The sequence below is a fragment of the Melopsittacus undulatus genome, chromosome 4, assembly GCF_012275295.1.
Source record: "Melopsittacus undulatus isolate bMelUnd1 chromosome 4, bMelUnd1.mat.Z, whole genome shotgun sequence".
In the NCBI taxonomy this organism is placed as follows: domain Eukaryota; kingdom Metazoa; phylum Chordata; class Aves; order Psittaciformes; family Psittaculidae; genus Melopsittacus; species Melopsittacus undulatus.
The window spans coordinates 67760023-67778187 of record NC_047530.1 but is presented as its reverse complement, the minus strand read 5'-3'; the positions used below and the strand labels follow the sequence as shown (position 1 = coordinate 67778187).

General features: G+C 50.1%; 1 protein-coding gene across 1 annotated transcript in view; it reads left to right on the top strand.

The window, feature by feature from the left end:
• Positions 1-445: 445 nt before the first annotated feature.
• UNC5B (unc-5 netrin receptor B) overlaps positions 446-18165 on the top strand; it is a 54758-nt gene continuing 37038 nt past the window's right edge. Inside the window, exon 1 of the mRNA XM_034062615.1 lies at positions 446-588. Coding sequence (XP_033918506.1) covers positions 513-588 — 76 coding nt within the window. The 5' untranslated portion in view covers positions 446-512. The remainder of the gene's footprint in view (positions 589-18165) is intronic.

Genomic DNA, 18165 nt, shown 5'->3' with positions numbered 1-18165 from the left:
CTCGCATCGTTAGCAGCATCGTTAGACACACTGCTTCACGCGTTGAAGTGTTTTTGTCGGCGTGCTTCTTCCCCTCGGCGGGCGCAGCGGGGAACGCCACTCCGGTTCCCGGGGGCCGGCGTCCCGCTGAGGCACGGGGAGCAGAGCGCGTTGCGGGGCTCCCCCTTGTGCCCGCAAGTCCCCACTGCAGAGCTCCGCAGGCTGTTGTTTAACGTGGTTTTTCATCCCTGCCTCGCAGCCCCTCTCCCGGCTTAGCTTTGCTCCCCACGTCTCCGGCTGCACGGGATGGGGGCAGGAGGTGGTGATGAGGACGGGGGTGGCTGAGGCCGGCAGCAGCTCATCGCAGGCATGGGGAAGGGGGGGGCTGTGCCACCCCCATCCTGCCCCGCCCCGCCGGTCCGCGCCCGCTCCGCTCCGCCCCGCTCGGCGCCGGGCAGCCCGGCAGTGTGGCGAGGCGGGCGGGCAGGCACCGCCGCTCCGCTCCGCTCCGCTCGGCTCCCAGCCCCGCCGCCATGCCGCCGCCCGGACCCCGCCACCCCGCCGCGCTTCTCGTTGTGCTGCTGCTCCGCCGGGCGCTGGCCGCCGCAGGTAAGGGGAGCGGGGAGCAGCAGAAGTTTATTGAGGAGGAGGAGAGGCGGTGGGCAGCGTCCCAGGAAGAGGGTCGGTGCGGCTTACCCCGTAACGGGGGCAGCTCGGGAGCGGGTGTCCAGCCTGGGGACGTTGATTTCATTTGTTCTGTTTTCTTTAATCTAAAGGTTGAGGGATGCGCAGGGGAGCGCAGGTTTGAGCGGGGGGAGCTCAGCTGCCCTCCGCACCGGGGGATGCTCGGGGCGATGCTGGCTGGCAGCTCCGCTCCCGGCCCGCCCCGCAGTGCTGCTTGCTTTTTGTTACGATTATTATTGTTATTATTTTCTTCGAAAAGCAAAACAAACGCAGCGCTGTTTGCGGTGTCGCCGGTTGTGATCCCCCGGCGGGCCAAACAAGTCATTATTTCGTCTGGATATGGGTTTTTTTATGTGCCCTTTTATAAACAGAGCTATTGATGGCCGGGCAGCTAAGTGGTCCTTTCCTATGGCTCTTCAAAGTTTCCTGTGCGCAACCCAATCTTGTGATTGAGATGCACTTAAATCCAGCCCTTCCGTTGGTAATCCTTGCCACAGACAATAAACAGAGGCACGTCTCTCCTGCTGCCCTCTCTCGTTAGGACTCCTGTGATCAAATTCAACCTTTCTGCTATATTTCCCACCCACCCTCCAACTCATGAGCAACCTCTGCATCTCAGGACTTTGTCATCCTCCGGCGGTGGCAAACCAAAGGTGCTGGTGCTTATCCTCCAGGTATAAAAAGATGTTCTTAAGTACAGAGTTCAGAAGTGGAGCCCCATAAAGTTTGATGGCTTTTAGAGGCTGGAAGAGACCGTAGCTGTAACTGTTGGGGCTTCGGTGATGGGCAAGGTCGTTATCCCCGTGGGAACTCTGGAGGACAGCCGATTGCTCGCTTCCCGCAGCTTCTGGCAAGGGGTTGAGGATGCGTTGCAAAGCTGCGCGCAGCACAGATTGGTCTTGTTAGTAGTTAAAAGCGTCTCCTGACAAGCTGATTTTCTAGGAAGATGAACCAAGCCTTCTTTTCTGAAGTGCAATTAAAGTGATGAGGAATTTTGGGGAAGGAATTTAATTAGATTAATATTTTTTTCCACCTCTGCCACACAAAGATCTAACGTTTTTAGGCAAATGGAAAACAGAAGTGGCACTATTGAGTTATCCAGTGGCCTGGACATTGCTGCAGCAGCATCCTTCAGCCAGAAGGAACTCTCCCTTGCTGGAAAGGGAGAGGTTCAAGAGCTGGCAACTGGTGTCTGGCTTGGCCAGAGCAGTGCTGTTCTGTAGAGGGGTGAGCAGCAAGGGGACAGAAGCTCAGCATGGCATGGGATGCTGTATGTGGCAGGGGGTTGGGAAGGCTGGGCTAGCCAGGCTGCTGCAGGTCAGGGTTTGGCTGTGGCCAAGGTACCCTGGAGCTACTGGGGATGCTGGGGAGGAGGCATGTCAGCTGGGTTGGTGGTGCAGGACCCCCGTGACTGCTGTGTCTTATGCCATGCTCTTTATTTTTGCATGCACCGAGTTCATGCAGGGGTTGAATTAAAACTGGCAGGATGGAGGGAGTGAAGAAAACAAGTTAAACCTGACCAGGCTGGATCAGTTTGAGTCTGGGGAGCTTTCTGAAGACACACGGTTAATCTGGCATATGTAAACATATATAAAGTTTTTAGCTGTAGAGCTATAATTAGTGCTTCTCCAGGAGTGTTGCATAGAGATTGCATGTGATGAAGCAGAAGAGAGAGCAGAGATGAGTGCTTAGCCCTGGTGATAATGCCTTCCCTTCCCCATCCTTGCCTGGTTTTAAGGAGGGAGAGGGAGGCATCACCCAGAAAATAATTTTCTCTTTTAAGAACAGAGATGGTACATATTGTTTGTGTTGGGTTTTGCAATGAGGGGTGCGGGGAGAAGCGTTGTTTTGGATTGAGGTTTGAAACCCACAAGCAGTCATCCCACTCATCCCCAGGGCAGGTGCTGTGCTCTGGGGGGAACCCCAGCTCCCACCCACATCCCTGCCTCCCAGTTCTAGAGCTTTGCCTGCCAGGCTGCTCACCATGTTTCATTATGCTTGTGTGTGCTACCCCCATAGCAAAACAATTTGGTGCAAGGATTTTTGAGCTTGCTTGGGAGCCTTTCTCCACAAAGCTGACTGCACAGAGGTTGCAGAAGGGCCGCTGAAATCTAAGGATTATGATGGTGAGGGGCTTAGCTGACAAGGGCGTTTGCAGGTAGTGTGACTGCCATCCTGGTGAAGTACTGTTCTATCCCTCTGCTGTACCACCTATATCAGGGAAACACCTGGGGAGGGAGGGAGCGGGATATTGGCACTGCTCTTCCCCACTGGCGTGGGTCTTGAGGTCCTGCACATCAGTTGCAGGAGGCTGCCTGCCTGCTGCTGTCATTGTGAGCAGATAACAGGGGGAGAGGCAGGCTCTGAAACCTGTTGCTCATCAGCAATGCCTGCCCTTGCAGGAGGTGGAGGCTTGCTCACTTGAGGACAGCAGTGTGTAAGAATCTGCTCTGGCTTTTTGTCTTCTTCTCCTTCAGCTTCTTGGTTTTGGAGCCCTCTGTCTTAGGAGGAGGTATCTGTGCATGATAGTGGCAGAGTGAAATGATAAAACAACAACTAAAAAAACCCCAAAACAGATAGAAATGCAAAAATACTACTTTAAAGAAGGCAGAATCTCTTGGAAGTGGTAGTTGGAGGGTAGGGGAGAAATCCAGGCTGCATTTTCTCTGTTTAGAAATCAGAAGTGCACCACTACTGACCTAGTAAGCAGCTTGGAGTGTCCAGCTGTGTCCTTTATCTCCTCTGCTCTATAAGGTCCCATGGGTCCTTTTGATGCTATGTACACTGGATCCCTTTCTGTCCCTGTCCTAGCTGTACAGGAATAATACTAAAAATATATACTTTGGACCAGTTAAGTGAGCCAAGATGATGCAAGGAATCTGGTTTTGCTTCCATTCTAGCAGCAGTGCTTTCAAGTCCTCAGCCCTGTGGTTTTCTCCCTCACAGCGTGTTTGGGGCTGCAGCTATCAGCCTACCAGCCCTGTAGGTTATTGGGAGAATCCATGAGCTAGGCTGTGCTCTGGAAAAGCCAGGCTTGCGGGCTGGTGCCAGAGAGGCGGCAGGAAGCACTGGGCTGCGAGGTGAAGAAGGAAGGGGCTGTATGAAGTCTGCGAGGAGTTCATTACAGCAGATGTTGGTGCTATAAAGCCACAGGTTCCTGCTGTTTCCTATTCACTTATATCCTCCCAGCTTTAGCAATGCTAATGCGAGTGAAAACATTTGCTGGAGCGAGGGGGAGGTTGGGAAAGCATAAATCACCAGCCCGTTCCCTCTGCTCTTTCCTGCTATCCCACCCGCATGTCTTGCCTTGGGAAGTGGGGAGAAAGGGATGTCTGAGCCGCTCACTGGCTGCCATCAGCTCCACTGTTGTGTTTAAAGGCCCACTGCTCTCATCATGTTTTACTTTAATACGTAGAGCTGTAATTTGCTGTAATCAGTAGCATTGTGCAAGCCACCCCTGCTTGTGAGTCAGAGCGCGGTAGTACTGAGCTGACACAGCCCTGGCCCTTTGGATGCTGGTTGTGGGGGGAAGAGTAGAGTGTGCATCTGTGTCTGGTGGCATGAAGACTTGTTCTTCCTGTGGTGATCCTTCCCTGGCTCTGCCAGAGCTGAGGACCTGAGGGAAATGTTATGAGAGATGCTTTCCCCCTGATACAGAGCCTTTGTGGTGCACCAGGAGTGCTGAACTGGTAGCTTTTGAGTGATGTGGCTCTTCACAACAGGCTGGGGCACTGGAAAAAATCCTGCATGACCTGCAGTGGGGTTGCACTGGGGCTGGGAGGTACAGAGCTTTGACCTGGGAGAGGCAGAAAGCCCCATAAAGCTGCTCTGATGCCTGGTTTCACTGCTGCGCTCTGAGGGACCTCTCTTGGTGGGGGCCTAGAGGTCCCTCTCTGAATGCAGCACCCTCCCTAACACTCCCTAAATCTCCATCTCGCTGTCCCCGCAGCCCTGCAGGCTTGGCTGACGCTTGACTTTTTACTGTTGAGGCAGCTTGGGAGTGTGGGTTTTCTTTTAGCTTCACGCTGGGTCCCAGCACGGAGGGTGGTGATTTTCTTGAGGGTCCCAGCTGGGTTTCAGTTCAGATCAGTTTTGGCCCCTCTGGGGGGGCTGCAGGGGAGGCAAGCGAAGCATCCCGGCTGCACAGAGTATTATTTTTGAAGCCTCCTGGTTTTTCGGAGGCCTGACTCACGGCGCAGGAATGCGCTGGGCTGGCAGCCCCGGACCTGCTCCTCGGCAGATTTAAGAGCTGCCTCTCCTCCTCCAGAGCCCGTTCCGCAGCCCCTCTCCTCCCAAACCGCTGGGCTGGGCTGGCAGCAGCCGCATGTTTGCTGAGCTTGGATTTTTAGGGTTTTTCCCCCCTTTCTCTTTGCTATTTGCTTTTTCACATAGGGGCTGCTTCTTTCTTTTTTTTTTTTTTTTTCCTTTTCTGATGGGGCTGAGGCAGCTTGGTGGGCCGTAGCAGAGCACCTCTGGGTTGCTTTGGCTGCTTGGAGGTGAGAGAAAGCAGAGCGAGCAGAGATCAAACAGAAGCCAGGCTGGGAAAGGCTGGGCAAAGCCACGCTGGAAAACGAGGAAAGGGAAGGGATACAGGAATTATTTAGTACAGGGCTTGCTCCAGCGTGTCCTGCACACTGCCTTTAATCTCCTGCGGGTCCCTCCCCACTGCAGCCCGGGACGGCCCCACTCGGCTCTCCTCAGCCCCCTGCTGCCTTTGGTGGCTTTTCCCAAACCTGCTGCTTGGCTCAGATATTTGGAGGGCTGATCCCCATCGCAGCGCCCCCCCCCCAGACCCACATGAGTGTGTCACATCTGGGTTAGGTTTGTAGTGGAACACCTGAGGCGCTGGGTCTCAGGCCTCACCCCCAGCCTGGGGAGCCAGGTGCTGCTACCTGGGGTAACTGGGTGGGTGTTGGAAGCTGTAAGCCTTAACTCAGACTTTTGTTTGTTGGGAGTGTACCTTGGGGTAAATCTGGTAAAGGGACTGTGATGACAAGCTTGGCTCCTAGGTTTCTCAATGTTGGGCTCCATGGAGAAGTTCAGGTAGGGAAGGGGGTAAGCATACAAGCAAAGCAAACCACATGCTGCCACGATGCTCAGCAGCAGGCAGGATGTCTTGCAGCTTAAGAAGAAGAAAGTGTTTTAATCTTTGGTGTGGGCTCTGCTTCCCACCTTTCCTCAGTCCAAAGGTCTCTGCCAAGTCCCTTGCTTGCCTGGAATATTCATGGAGGCTGCTGTGTGTTCCTTCCTCCTGCCTCAGCCCCACTATAGAGGGGACTGATGGGCAAGCACTCAATGGTTTAGATGCTGGGAAATAACCCCCTTCCAGCTAATACGTTGCTGACATTACTCTTTCCTCTGCAGAGGAGGTATTACCAGGTTCCAAGCCTGCAAGGGGGTTGCTGCAGGGCACATGCATGGGGATGGCAGGCTGCGGGCGTGAGTGGCAGTGGCACAGGGGTCCCTGAAGTGCACTGTGACCATGAGACACTGCTTCCTTCTGGAGCTGGATTTGTGCAGGTGAAATATGTATGAGGAGGTGCATGCTATTGCCTGCCACGCAGGGCTCTGTCTGGATGGATGGAGCTGACATAGACTCCCAGGATGTAAAAAGCAAATGTTTTGAGCTATTCTTTCCCTGCTGGCTTTGCTTGTTTCTTAATTTAAAGGTAGTTCTGTTTTTTTGGATCTTTTTATTTTTGGTGGGGTGTTTTTTTTTTGTTTGTTGTTTTTTTTTTTACCCTGGGAGATGGAGGACACAAATTGAGACACTTTTTAAAGAGTAATATATCCAGTTATACAAGAAGCAAACTGAGCAGAGCTCTAGCCTCAAGCTCTGAAGCCTTTCTCTGCCTATGGGGACTGTGATGTCCCTTTCTCTTGGAAAAAGTCTTTTCAGGTAAGGAAGAAGATCTATACAGATTTGCAGAGCAACTTTGAGGGTCTCCTCCATCTCCATCCTTTTGCCCCACAAATCTCATCAGTAGCAGTCTAATACACAGACATAGCACAGCTGTCCTTGCTTCTCTCTCCTATTTATTCCCATAAGATCCAGGAGGAGGAAAAGAGCTTGTTTGCCCCATGAGCAATCCTTTCCCTGCCTGAATATGAGGGGCTGCGAGTATGGGCTGTCCTCCTAATGGGTATAAATCCCTCATCAAACCAGACACAAAAGTCAGATCCCGGCATCTCTCACACTTCCAGGGGGTCCTGCCAGTGTGGTTTCCATAAAAGTCCCACGAGTAACCTTTGCTGCCCCTGGCTCCCCTCCTTCGCAAGGCTACACCGAGTGTGAAAGCTGAGGGATTGTTTCCCTTTGAAAGAGCGTGGAAAATCTCATTTTGATACGTCTAATGTGCATTAGATCCATCTGCCTTTCGAGCAGAGGCCACCGCAGGAGGAGAGGCTAGGAGTTCTGAGTGCAGATGCCTGGTGCTCAGGCAGGCCTTGGGGCTCTTCAGGAGTGATGCAGTGGACAGCATCCTTGACTGGAATATCTGTACAGGTGGACAGCACAGGATGCTAGAAAGAGGTGGGGATGGGACTCCACAAAACTTCTACAGAGGTGGAGAGAAGCTCTTGGTATTGATGTCAGTGCATGCAGGTGCAGAATTACTTTGGATGATTTGGGACTTACCCTAGGTATGGGATGCAGCCCACCTTATATTGAACCAAATCTCTCAGGTGCAGGTACAATGTGTGTGAGAGGGTTCGAGTGCAGGATGGTGCATGGGGAACACTCCTGTAAGGCAGGATGATGCTTCTCCCTGCCAGGCATCCCTCCTTGTTGAAACTGTATGGAAACTGACGTGCTAGCTCTTGAATGACAGGAGCCCTGCAAGGGGGAGGCTTGCACTGGGCAGGGAGATGACAGTTTGGCTGGGATGAGAGCATGATTTTTCTCTACCCTGACTTTATTCTCCTGTTGGTTTGTGAGTCTTCTGTTTTGCAGAGCAACTCTACCCACTGAGACCTGCCACTGGCCTGGAAATTATTGCTGATTGCCCCCTTCTTGCTATGCTTCCTCCTTGTTTGGTATCATTTAAATGTCTCTCCATGTCCTCCTGCATGATTTGAACCAGGAGCAGTACAGGCTGTCCATCTCTGAGTGGACTCCTTGGTGTACCTAATCTCCTTGGGCGGTGGCAGGCTGGAGGGACAAGACACTGTAAAACAAACCCAGGCTCCGTGGCTCACGGAGGCAGGAGGCTATTAAAAGTGTTGCATTGCATTGTATAGCGTGGGAGTTTTCCTTAGGCAGGAGGTTAGAGAGCCCAGAAACTTCTCGGGACAGATTTAAATGGAAGAAGGAACACGCCTGGGATGTGGTGTTGCAGCCTCCTGTCAGTGAGCATCAATGCTTTCTAGGCTGTGAGGTTTTGGGCTTTTTCATGCCCAGTGGAACACACAGGCACACCCAGCTGTGGCTGCAAGGCACCAGGAAGGTTCTCAGCAGACCTTGCTTCATTGACTGTCCAGTTTCCCAGTGGACCCATGCGATGTGCTGGGAAGTTGTAGTTCTTCCTTCAGATGATGCTGACCGCTAGCTGGAGAACCGAGAGCAATTGGGGTGGAAGAACAGGGCTTTGAAGGGTTTTATGTAGATGGGTGAACAGAGCTTCTTCCACTGAGTTGATTGCCTCTGCCTTTCTGACATCTCTGGGGGGTGTACCTCATCCCCCCCTTGAATGGTCTGTGAGTGGGAGCTGATCTCCATATGCTTGTTATCCCCCATGAGACCTTGCCATCCTACACTGTCACCTGGCTGTGTTATTAGCTCTATCTCTTCTATCTGGCTTGAAGAACAGAAGGAGGGTGTTTTCCAGCAGCCAGAAAGTGGTTGCTATTTAAAACAACCAAAAGAAAAAAAATAAATGCGGTCTGCTGCTTGCTTTTCATCCATGGAGCCAAATGGAGCTGAACAAGCATCCCCACCCTCACCTGGAGGGGCATCTCTGAAGGCTTTGCAGGGCCTGTAAGTGAAGCTAGTAATTATTGCTGGTCATGAGGGTGGGTCTTGCAATGTGGCCATGCTGTCTACTGTGGTCTGGCCTAAGGCCATTGCCTTGTTTCGGATGGCCGCTGTCCAGGTGTGGGATCCCAGCAGCCTCCCTCCACCCCTGTTTATCCCAAACAGGCTGGGGATGCTGCTCAGGGTGTATCTTTGCTTCCCCGCCTGGCTTGGCTGTTTTTACAGTTGCTGGATGGTGGTACAGTGTTCCTGCCCTGGAATATTATTTTGAAGGTTTTTCTTTCCCCCCTCACAAATGTGAAATGTAGAGAAGTGTGCAAAATGAAAGCACGGTTCCTAAGCCCAGTTACAGAGCAATTCAAAATTATGAGTCGCTCTCTGGTCTGGGTCGCTCCATTGGAGACTAGGCTGGCTCATTTTCTCTTCCATCCTATCTTGGAGAAGCTTAAGTGCCCCGTCTCTTCTGCTTTCTGGGACCTGATCAGAGGACACCTGCCTACAGCAGGTCAAGTATTGATGAAAATCTGCATCAGGCTGGAAGCAAGCTTTCCCCAGTGCTCAGGAGCTTCTCACTGGGGCTGCAGCATCCCTACATGGCACTGTAGGGACTCCTCTGGGTTGCACTGGTCTATCTGTGTTGGGGACAACTGCTCGGTGACAGTGTCGCTACTAGGCACATGCCTGGCTCCGTCAGCACCTTTGGGGCTGCAGGCTAATGCTTTGGACTGGAAGGAAGAAGAGACGGCAATTTGGGCTCTCCTGCCATTTCCACCCATGCATTTCCACCTGGGTCTGTGGTTCCTCTTGTCATCCTCTTGTCTTTAGGAGGAGATGCTTGACTTAGTTGTGCAAACACGTTTTCCAGGAGGACGTGTGTTGCCTGATGCACATCAATTTGGCTGCTTTTCTGCAATGAGAGCCTTGCAAATGCCTCCTTCTGTGTTCTGGCATCTGCTCTAAAGGGATTTGTTTCAGGAGAGGGGATTTGGCTGCACAGCTGTGGAGCATGGAGCTGCTTGGGTGACTGGGGTCCAGAGTGTGATGAAGCCAGGGTGTGGGCTGCCAAGGGCTATAAAACTGATTTTCTCCTCCTATGCAGTCCCTCTTTTTTCAGGTCTATGATAAATGATTTGCTACTAGTGAATGACTTGTGTCTACTTGGGTGAGGTAAGCAAGGCAGGAAGGCACGGCTGTGGAGGCTTTGTGTGTTAAAATCCTGTGGTGCTGTAGCCCAATGATCCCAGCTTTGGACTGCAGGAGTTAAAGCCCCACAGTTAATCCCTGTAGTGGGTACTTCAGCTACACTCTATATATCTGCATAAAACACTGCATTGAGGCATGTATTCATACTCTGAAGTTTATACACCAAGATAAAAACGCTGGCTCTGCCCAAAGCTGGAAAAGCGAGATCCAAAACCTGGGAAGAGGGTTGGGTTTTGTTTGGGCTCAACAGTGACTAACAAGAGTTGAGTTTTTAAAACAAATGCTTGGGATAAACTGGTTATGCAAACTGGGGCGAATTGGGTAGGTTCCTTTGTAGTTTAAAACAAAACCCCCGGAGTCTGGGGCGTGTTGGGGCTGGTCCTGCCGGGGATGGAAAAAACCATGCACTGGCTTTGCAGATGGGGTCCTGGCTGATCAGGAAGGCTCTCGGGGGATCAGTGGTAGGGGAAGCCACAGGTTACTGCAGGACCTCATCTGTCCAGCTAAAACGTTGAGTAACGCCAATCCTAAAAACACAGTGGGTTAAAAATAGATTTTTTTTAATGTGTGGTTTTATAATACGTGCAAAGAGGAATTCATGCTGCACTCGGCTTCAAGAAACTGTCAGGTTTGCTCATCCTGTGCTGCTGAAAATATATAAATTCAAAGGATCTTTGGGGTTTTTCCTGTGGTGTAGCCACAGCCGGGAGAATGGTGTGGGGTACGCAGGCGCGCCAGCAATGCTTGGTATGCTTTGCAAAGGCAGTCGGGCTTGCGGACCACGAGGCTTCTGGTTTCTATCACAGCCTGTACTGTTTTGACCAGGGGCACCCATCCATCCATCCATCCATCCATCCCACAACCTTCCCAGGCTCTGCAAGGCTCCTCTCAAGTGCAGTGCTTTAAGGACACTAGAAAGAAAGAAGCAAGTATGAGGGCCTTAGTGAATTTTTAACTTCATCCCGTGATGTGGGCTGGAGGAAGGCAATGCCTTGCTTGTTGGTTGGACAAAGTAATGCTCTGTAAAAAATGCCTCTCACCATTTTTCCATGGATCCGTGCTCTGGGTTGAACACAAACTGACTTAGGCTGCTGTCATCCTTTGCAAGAAAAGCCCCACTGCTGGATGAAGCAGAAAATTAGATGGAAACTGCCTAACAGGAACATAAAAGATAATTTTTGCACACACGGATGGGAAAAGAGGAGGTGAAGCTGCTGTTTTTATCCTGCTGGTGGCCGGTTCGAACATCCTCTGACCACTGGCACCCTGCAGTGCCTTGGCGCTGCTGTACCCATGTGCTCTCCCTGCATCCCAAAGGCTTGTTGCTCTTTCCCTCTTCTCATGCTAGTGGAGAGGAATGAGGTTGGAGGCTTGAGCAGGGCAGCTTTTTGGTGGTCCCTGGATGCCTGGGGAAGTCAGAGCAGGGTTTTGCTGTGCACATGTTTGTGCTTCCCCCTTTCTGTCTCCGTATCTCAATAGCATACTGGCTCTGTTTTCATTAGTATTTATAGACTGGCTATAAGGGGACGCAGCAGATCCAGCCAGGCCATTAATGACCCCTGCATGAAATAGCAAAGCCCACTTAGTGGTTTTGGCCGAGGGGTTTTACTGCAGCCTCTCCCTGTCTGCCGCTGTGCATCTCCTTCCCTTAGAGAGTGATGGGGAGGGCTGCCGGCGCGATTTCTTGCTTAAAGAGGAAAGGGCTTGGATTTGTGTGGCTATGGGAGGGAGGCAGGGGAAGGAAAGTGTGTGTGAGTCTATGGAAAGTATAGGGGGGAGAATGCAAACCATATGTTTCTGTGAGGGTCAAGTTGCAAAGCTAAAACCAGCAGGGGAGCAAAAGAAGCCAGAGTCCTGCAGTTTGGCTGCACTTTGCATCTTGGTAGGTGCTGGGAGGGGGGATTCCATGTGGCCTCCTGAAGGACAGTTGAAACAAACCCACCCTAAAAGGTGTCTTGGCACTATGTGGTGTCACTGCTGTTCTGTGTATTTAGGGCTGGGGTCCAGGATGGCTTCCAAACCATTAAGCTCCTGTAAATAAACAGCAGAGATGCTGGGAAGAACCTTCTCTGGGTTGCCCTGAGTTCATAACGTTTGCAAGTTTGAGAGGAAGTCAAGTGAAGAAATATTTGCAGGGAAGATAGTGCATGCAACTTGCTGGAAAAGCAAGGTCGATACTGTGCCATGCTGTCCTTGTGCTCTCCCAGCTATGGAGAGGAGAGTCAGATGAAAAGATCCATTTTCCCTTCTTGGAGTGGAAAAGTTATGTGCCGTCAGCTGAGAGTGTTGTATAGACTTCAGACCTAAGTGATACAAGCTGGATTCAAGTGCTTCCAAAAAGAAATCTGAAAACAGGGGGAGCAGCAGGTCCCACAGCAAATTTCAGCTGGGAGACACCTTTTGTTTCCAAAACCAAAGGCATGGAGACAATATCTGATTCCCTGACCAGAGCTGTTTGCAACCTGTCAGCTTGGTAACCATCTGCTCACAGCCCGCGGGGAACATGCTATATATGGGATGCCGGAGAAGAGAGGCATTGCCATGGCCTGCCCCTCCCCAGGGAAGGGATCGTGGGGCACAGCATCTCCTTGGCCCATGCACCAAGAGGAGCTCCTGTGCCTAAGACATCAAAAGTACCAATGGATTTATCTTTTAGCTGTCTGGCTTATTTGGGCTTTTTATTTTTTGTTTGGGGGACATTTCTTTTTCAGCTTGATTTCCTAAAAAAATCCAGACTTCATTTGTTTTTTCCTTTTTGCACACATGCAGAAGAGAACACAAACTGCTGCATGCTGTTAGTGTGTCTGCAGCTCTCCTTGTCTTTGAGTCAGAAGTGGATGTCTTGCAATTAAGCTCCTGCCTGATCAGGAAATTAGCAAAAAAGTTTTTATCTAGGCGAGCTGGTCAGCCAGTGAGAGGGATCTATTAATATCCCACTAAAAAAACCCAACAGCATAACACTTGCCACCTACTATTGGGAAACACAAACACCACATGGATGTATTTTGAGCAACAGATCTATAGGAAAGCAGGTTTTGTTCTGTCGCTTAAGGGAGCGTGTTGTTTGAGCTGAGATGGGTACCTTGAAATACATGATGGACTGAGGAAAAAACTCAGGCAAGGTGAGAGAAGTGCTGAAGGATGCCTTCTGGTCATGGCAAAAGACACTTGTCAGCAGATGACCTTTATTTGTTGTGAAGGAAATGGTCCTTCACTAATGATGGTTGAGTGGCTGAAGGGGAAGCAGGAGGGGAGCATCCTACGCTTGGGTCAGCCAGTGAGAGATGGAGAGGGGAGTGTGGGCTTTCTTGTATCCTACACACATGCTTAGGAAGAAATCACTTGGCACGCTGGATGTGGCAATTTCTCAGGGTTTGCTTTGTCAGCATGGGTAGAGAAAAGAAAAGAGTTAAATAGACACTTATGTAACTGTGGGGTCTAAAGGTTGGAGGAGTTTGGATTATCATAGACTTTGGGTCAAGGGTATACTGCCTCTTTGGCTTTTCATCTTTCTGGGGAGCAGCAGCCTCTGACCTGTCTGAAATTAGAGTATTATGGGGGAAGGTAGAAAAGAGCATCTTCCTGTAGGCATGGTGCCAGCTGCTTCTGCAGGTCCTGAGGGTCTCTACAGGGCTCGATCTGGCTGGCATTTGTCCCTAGATGAGTGCTGTAGTAAGCCTGGCCCTTGCTTTGCTGGCAGGATGGCCTCCTGACTCATACCAACCAAGCTGCCCAGGAGATGCTTTCAGCCAAGAGGTGCTGAGCCTGGAGAAGGGCTGCTCTGGAGCGAGGTCCCTGTCCTACTGCAAAATTCCCCAGGTTTTAAACCTTGTTATTTGCAGAGGCACTCTCATATTGCAGTGAGGAAGAAGGCTTGAGAAACCATGAAGGGGTGCTCAGGAAGGTGATGAAAATGAGAAACTAGAATTAAGGAAGCCAAAGTGTGTTTTCTTCCAGTACCTGGGTGTTTATTCCAGATAAAACACAGATGCAGAGAGATGGCATCCCTTTTAATTAAAAAAAAAAGACAAAAACCCCAAACCTCTATGTTGAAGCTGCTGAGAATGTGACTGCCCCTTGTGATGTTTCACAGCTGAGATCATTTCTGGCTGAGTTAATCCACTCTGGAGGTTTTAGTCTCAATCTGTCTGTATGGGTGAACTCAGAATCTGGTTGGTTGTTTATTTGGTTTGGTTTGGATTTTTTGTGGTTTGGTTTTTTTGGGGGGGGTGGGGTGGGATATCTCAATAGTTTTGGACCAAAATGTAAAACAAAGCTATGAAGAAGAATTAGCAGAGAAAAGACTTTTAGATTTTTGGACAAATTGTGATCTGGAGCTGCTCTGCTGTAACTTTGTACATAAAGATAAGTGAAACAAGAAATGCAGAGTGTTTGCTAAAAGAACATCAGCAGAAGCTGGAAGGAATTGCTGTTCTTTTCAGAAATAGGTAATAGGCATTATTTTTGGAGTAATTAAATTTCATGAGTGCTTATTTAGAAAGAAATTTAGTCCATTCAATGTATTACAGACTTCTGGAGAAGATATTAAGTCCGAGGCAAGCAGGCTGCCTCTGGGAGCAACTGAGACTCAGAGCACGGCTTTAATTTCAGCGGTGTATCAGTGTAATAGCATTGTTTATAAGCTTCTCTTGCCACATGAAAGCAACGTTGCATTATCCTGGTTGGTCCTAAAAGCAGCGAACCAGCCAGAAGAGGCCTGATTACAGAGCAGCAGCTCTTTCTTCCCATCACTACAAAAGAATAGACAATAAAAACCAGGATCCAGTTTTAGCTCCAGTAATGCAGTGTCCTCTTTCTGGTGGTCATGTCACATGCTGCTTGAGTAATCCTCATCCTTGTTCTGCCTGGAAAACCAGCCTCGGAGGGAAGGAGCAATGATTTCAGCTGGGTGATGGCAGGACGAGGTGCCCTGCTGCAGGGGCAGGCTGGTGATGATGGTGCTGAGGGTGGACCTTGGATGAGACACAGACTTGCAGATCTAGGAAACGTGATGGCCTTCAACACTGATAGGGACTGGAGTGCTGCAGAGCTGGTGGGTTGCTGAGTGTGTGTGTGGGGGGTGTCATTGCCCTTAGAACTGTGGAACAGTTTGGCTGGAGCCTGGGGTGTGCTTCAAAGATTGAGCCTGAAGTGTTGAAGGAGGGGCTTGCAAATGCAGCTCTCTGGTCACTATTTGCTCATGCCATAAGCCTGTTATCCATGCATTGGGAGTACTAAAACGTGATTATATTTTTCCTTCAACAAGAATAACTAACTCAACCTGTGGGTAGCTGCAGGATGTGCAAGGGCAGGCAGGAACTGCAGAGCCTCCCTTCTGGATATGGTTCCTGCAGGTCAGGTTATTGTACAGCTGCCTTATGTTCTGCTCCTTGCCTTTCTAAGGTGGTTTGAAAATAGGACAGGGTTTCCAGTTTGTTTTGTGTGGCTTGCCTTCCCCAGTCTGGGATCCTCATGGGATTTAACAGGTAGAGTGAAAGCAGGTGATTGCTAAGGAGGAAAAGGGGGACTCCTTTGAGGCTGAGTTGCAAACTCCATCATTGCACAGGGCTCAGAGGAAACTGGCAGAGTTTTTTCTTAAAAAGCAGGTACACAGCTGGCTGGCTTTGACCAGGTGTTCCCAAAGAGCTGGATGGGAAACCAGTGGAGAAAGAAACTCACAGCAGAAACCTCACAGCTCTTTGTGCCTGGGACAAAGAGTTGGTTTGGAATTACAGAGAAGAAAAGGAGTGAGGCTAGGGGGGGAAAGGTGTTGTAAGATGGGTATTGGGACTGCGACAAAGTGAAGGAAACAAAAGGGGATGTAATGAAGAAATACATTGCTGGGAATGACTGAGGATGCTGGCTGGGGGCTGAATCTTTCACCAGCCTGATGGTGGTCATGGATGCTTATTTTTCACAATTCTCTGCAGCTTTAGACATGCAGAAAACAAACTTTTCCTGAGTGCCTTGATGGCAGGGGGTGGGTGTCCAGCATCAGCATCCTTCTGTGTATCCCCTGGGAGAGTGAACGAGGAATGCTGCCTGTCCTGCTGACAAGACCCAGACTTGCTGCCACCCCCTGGCCTTTGGCCTCTGTGGGTTTTTAACCTTATTTACCCTGCTCATTCAGTTTGCAGTTAGGAATCCTTTTATACACTGAAGACTTATGGTTCAGCCTGAGTATGTTATCGGTGTGGTGTCTGATAAGTTTTCTGCCTTGAAGCCCTGGGGAAGCGCCTGTTCAGGGTCACTGTAATAGATTTTCCTCCTCTTTCCCAGCTGCCTAAGAATAGTGTGATTCTTACTTACTCCTTAACTTAACAGAATTACTTTCATCAGTGGAAAGAAAAATGCATGCTCTAGCCAGCGCTGTCCATAAAAGCTTGTAATGCTTCTGCCTGCTTTCATAAATTCATAGATGGGTGTCAGAATGTGCAGTTAGGAAAGAGTAAATCTCATGATTATTTGGGTAAGCTTGTGAACTGTATGAAGAAGGTGGTAGGGGAAGTATGAAGGGTTTGTCTTGGTGGGTTGTGGAGCTGGTAGCTCCAGCTTGGATGTGAAGATGATTGAGGGAGTTGGTGGTGGAAAGGCAGGATGATTTTATGTCAGTAGCATAAAGGGGGAGCAGTGGAGGGATGAGGACATTGCGTTTGCAAGAGGAGAGATGATGAAGCATCAGTTTGAACAGGCTTGTGGTGTCCTCTGACCATCCTCTGACAGCTACAAAAGTGTAATGCCTGAAGAGAAGGGTCTCCCCACTCCCCTTCCCATCCTGCTCCTGGGTCTTGCAGGTGGGATGTGGTTGCAGTGCTGTGATTGAGGGGAGCCTCCCCAGGACCCACTGCATTTGGGGTGTGGGTTGGTGGATCATTTGCTCAGTGATTAAATGACTGTCTAGACCACACATTGGGATGTGCCTGAGTGGCTTGGCAGGGCTTTGTGGATTAAAATGTTATCCAAGTGGCCATTTGGGGCAACTTTGCTTGGGCAAAGTGAGGATGTCGCACATTTGAAGCAACCCCTGCCCAGACTCATGGCCCTCGAGCTAAAACATACATGGTGGGGGACTGTGCCACTCTCCTGTCCCTACATGTAGGGCGATACAGGGATTCGTGTTGTAGTTTTGTAGGCAGGAGGAGGTACCACGTGGTGTGGGATTCTGAGCCTCTGTGGAAGCAGCCTTGTGTGCATTAATCAAAGAGCCGCCTGCAGCTCCCCTTTCAAGCTATAATAGCCAGAGCTGAGAGAGTCAATCCATATCTATTTAAAGCCCTTCAATAAATAAAGATACTATATAAAATCACAGTAGCCCTGTACTCTCTCCTTGCTTCTAGGATTTCTCTTCCAAAAGAGACAGGGAAGGGATAAGCACTGTTAGGAGTCTCTTAGTTTGGATGGACGACCTACACCTTGCAACAGTGGTCTAAATCCAGACACCAACTTGTGCCACTGCCGATGCCTCTAGCAAGCAGCAGCCCTGTCTCATGGGCATCTGCAGGCTGATAGCAGCGAGGGGGGCCGGGATGCGCTGAGCTCCTTTCATAACCACCAATAATGACAGTGGAGAGGGGAGGACACATTTTCTTACGGACCTTTTATTAAAGGCAGCTTCCCTTCCTTCTCTGGCACAGCAGAGAAGCTCCAATGGTGTGTGTGTGCGGGCTGGCTTTTTTCCGTGGCAGGGAGGTGACAAGTGGGAAGCTGTCTTTGCAATGCAAGCCTTCTGTAATGCTAATGGGAGCTGCAGGTTGGAGCTTCCCCGGAGGTTTTTTTTCCTTTTTCTTTTTTTTCCCCTTCCCAAAGACTAACCAGGGAACACTTGTTGAAGGGTAAAATTAAAAAGCCCATGGCGGTTTATTTTGAGGACAGTGTGTTTGCTTTCACATCATGCTGGAGGGAACTGCTCTGCTACTGTCAGCAAATAAATAAAATAAGAGCTTTGTTTTAAATTAGACTTTCTTCTGGTAGCTAATTAGGCGAGCTGATACCTGCAGTTGCATTACCTAGGCACCAACTGTACTGTGCATATTTGAGGCATATGGCTGGTGTCGGCAGCTTATAAACTTCATTAGCCCCTTATTATATATTTTTTTTAAATATCCCTTTAATTGGATGCAAATCCCTTGGGGCTCTGATGGCATCGACAGAGCCCTTCTTGGGTGGATGCCCATGGAGCCCCTGGCACGGAGCCGGGGCTCAGATGGCCATGGCAGCTACGGCACCCCGTGGTGAGTACAGATTCACCGTGGGTGCTGGTGTGATGCTTTCCAGCCACTGAGGGGAAAGGTCTGGGTTCCTGACTGTTAAAATAACCACTCGAAGCT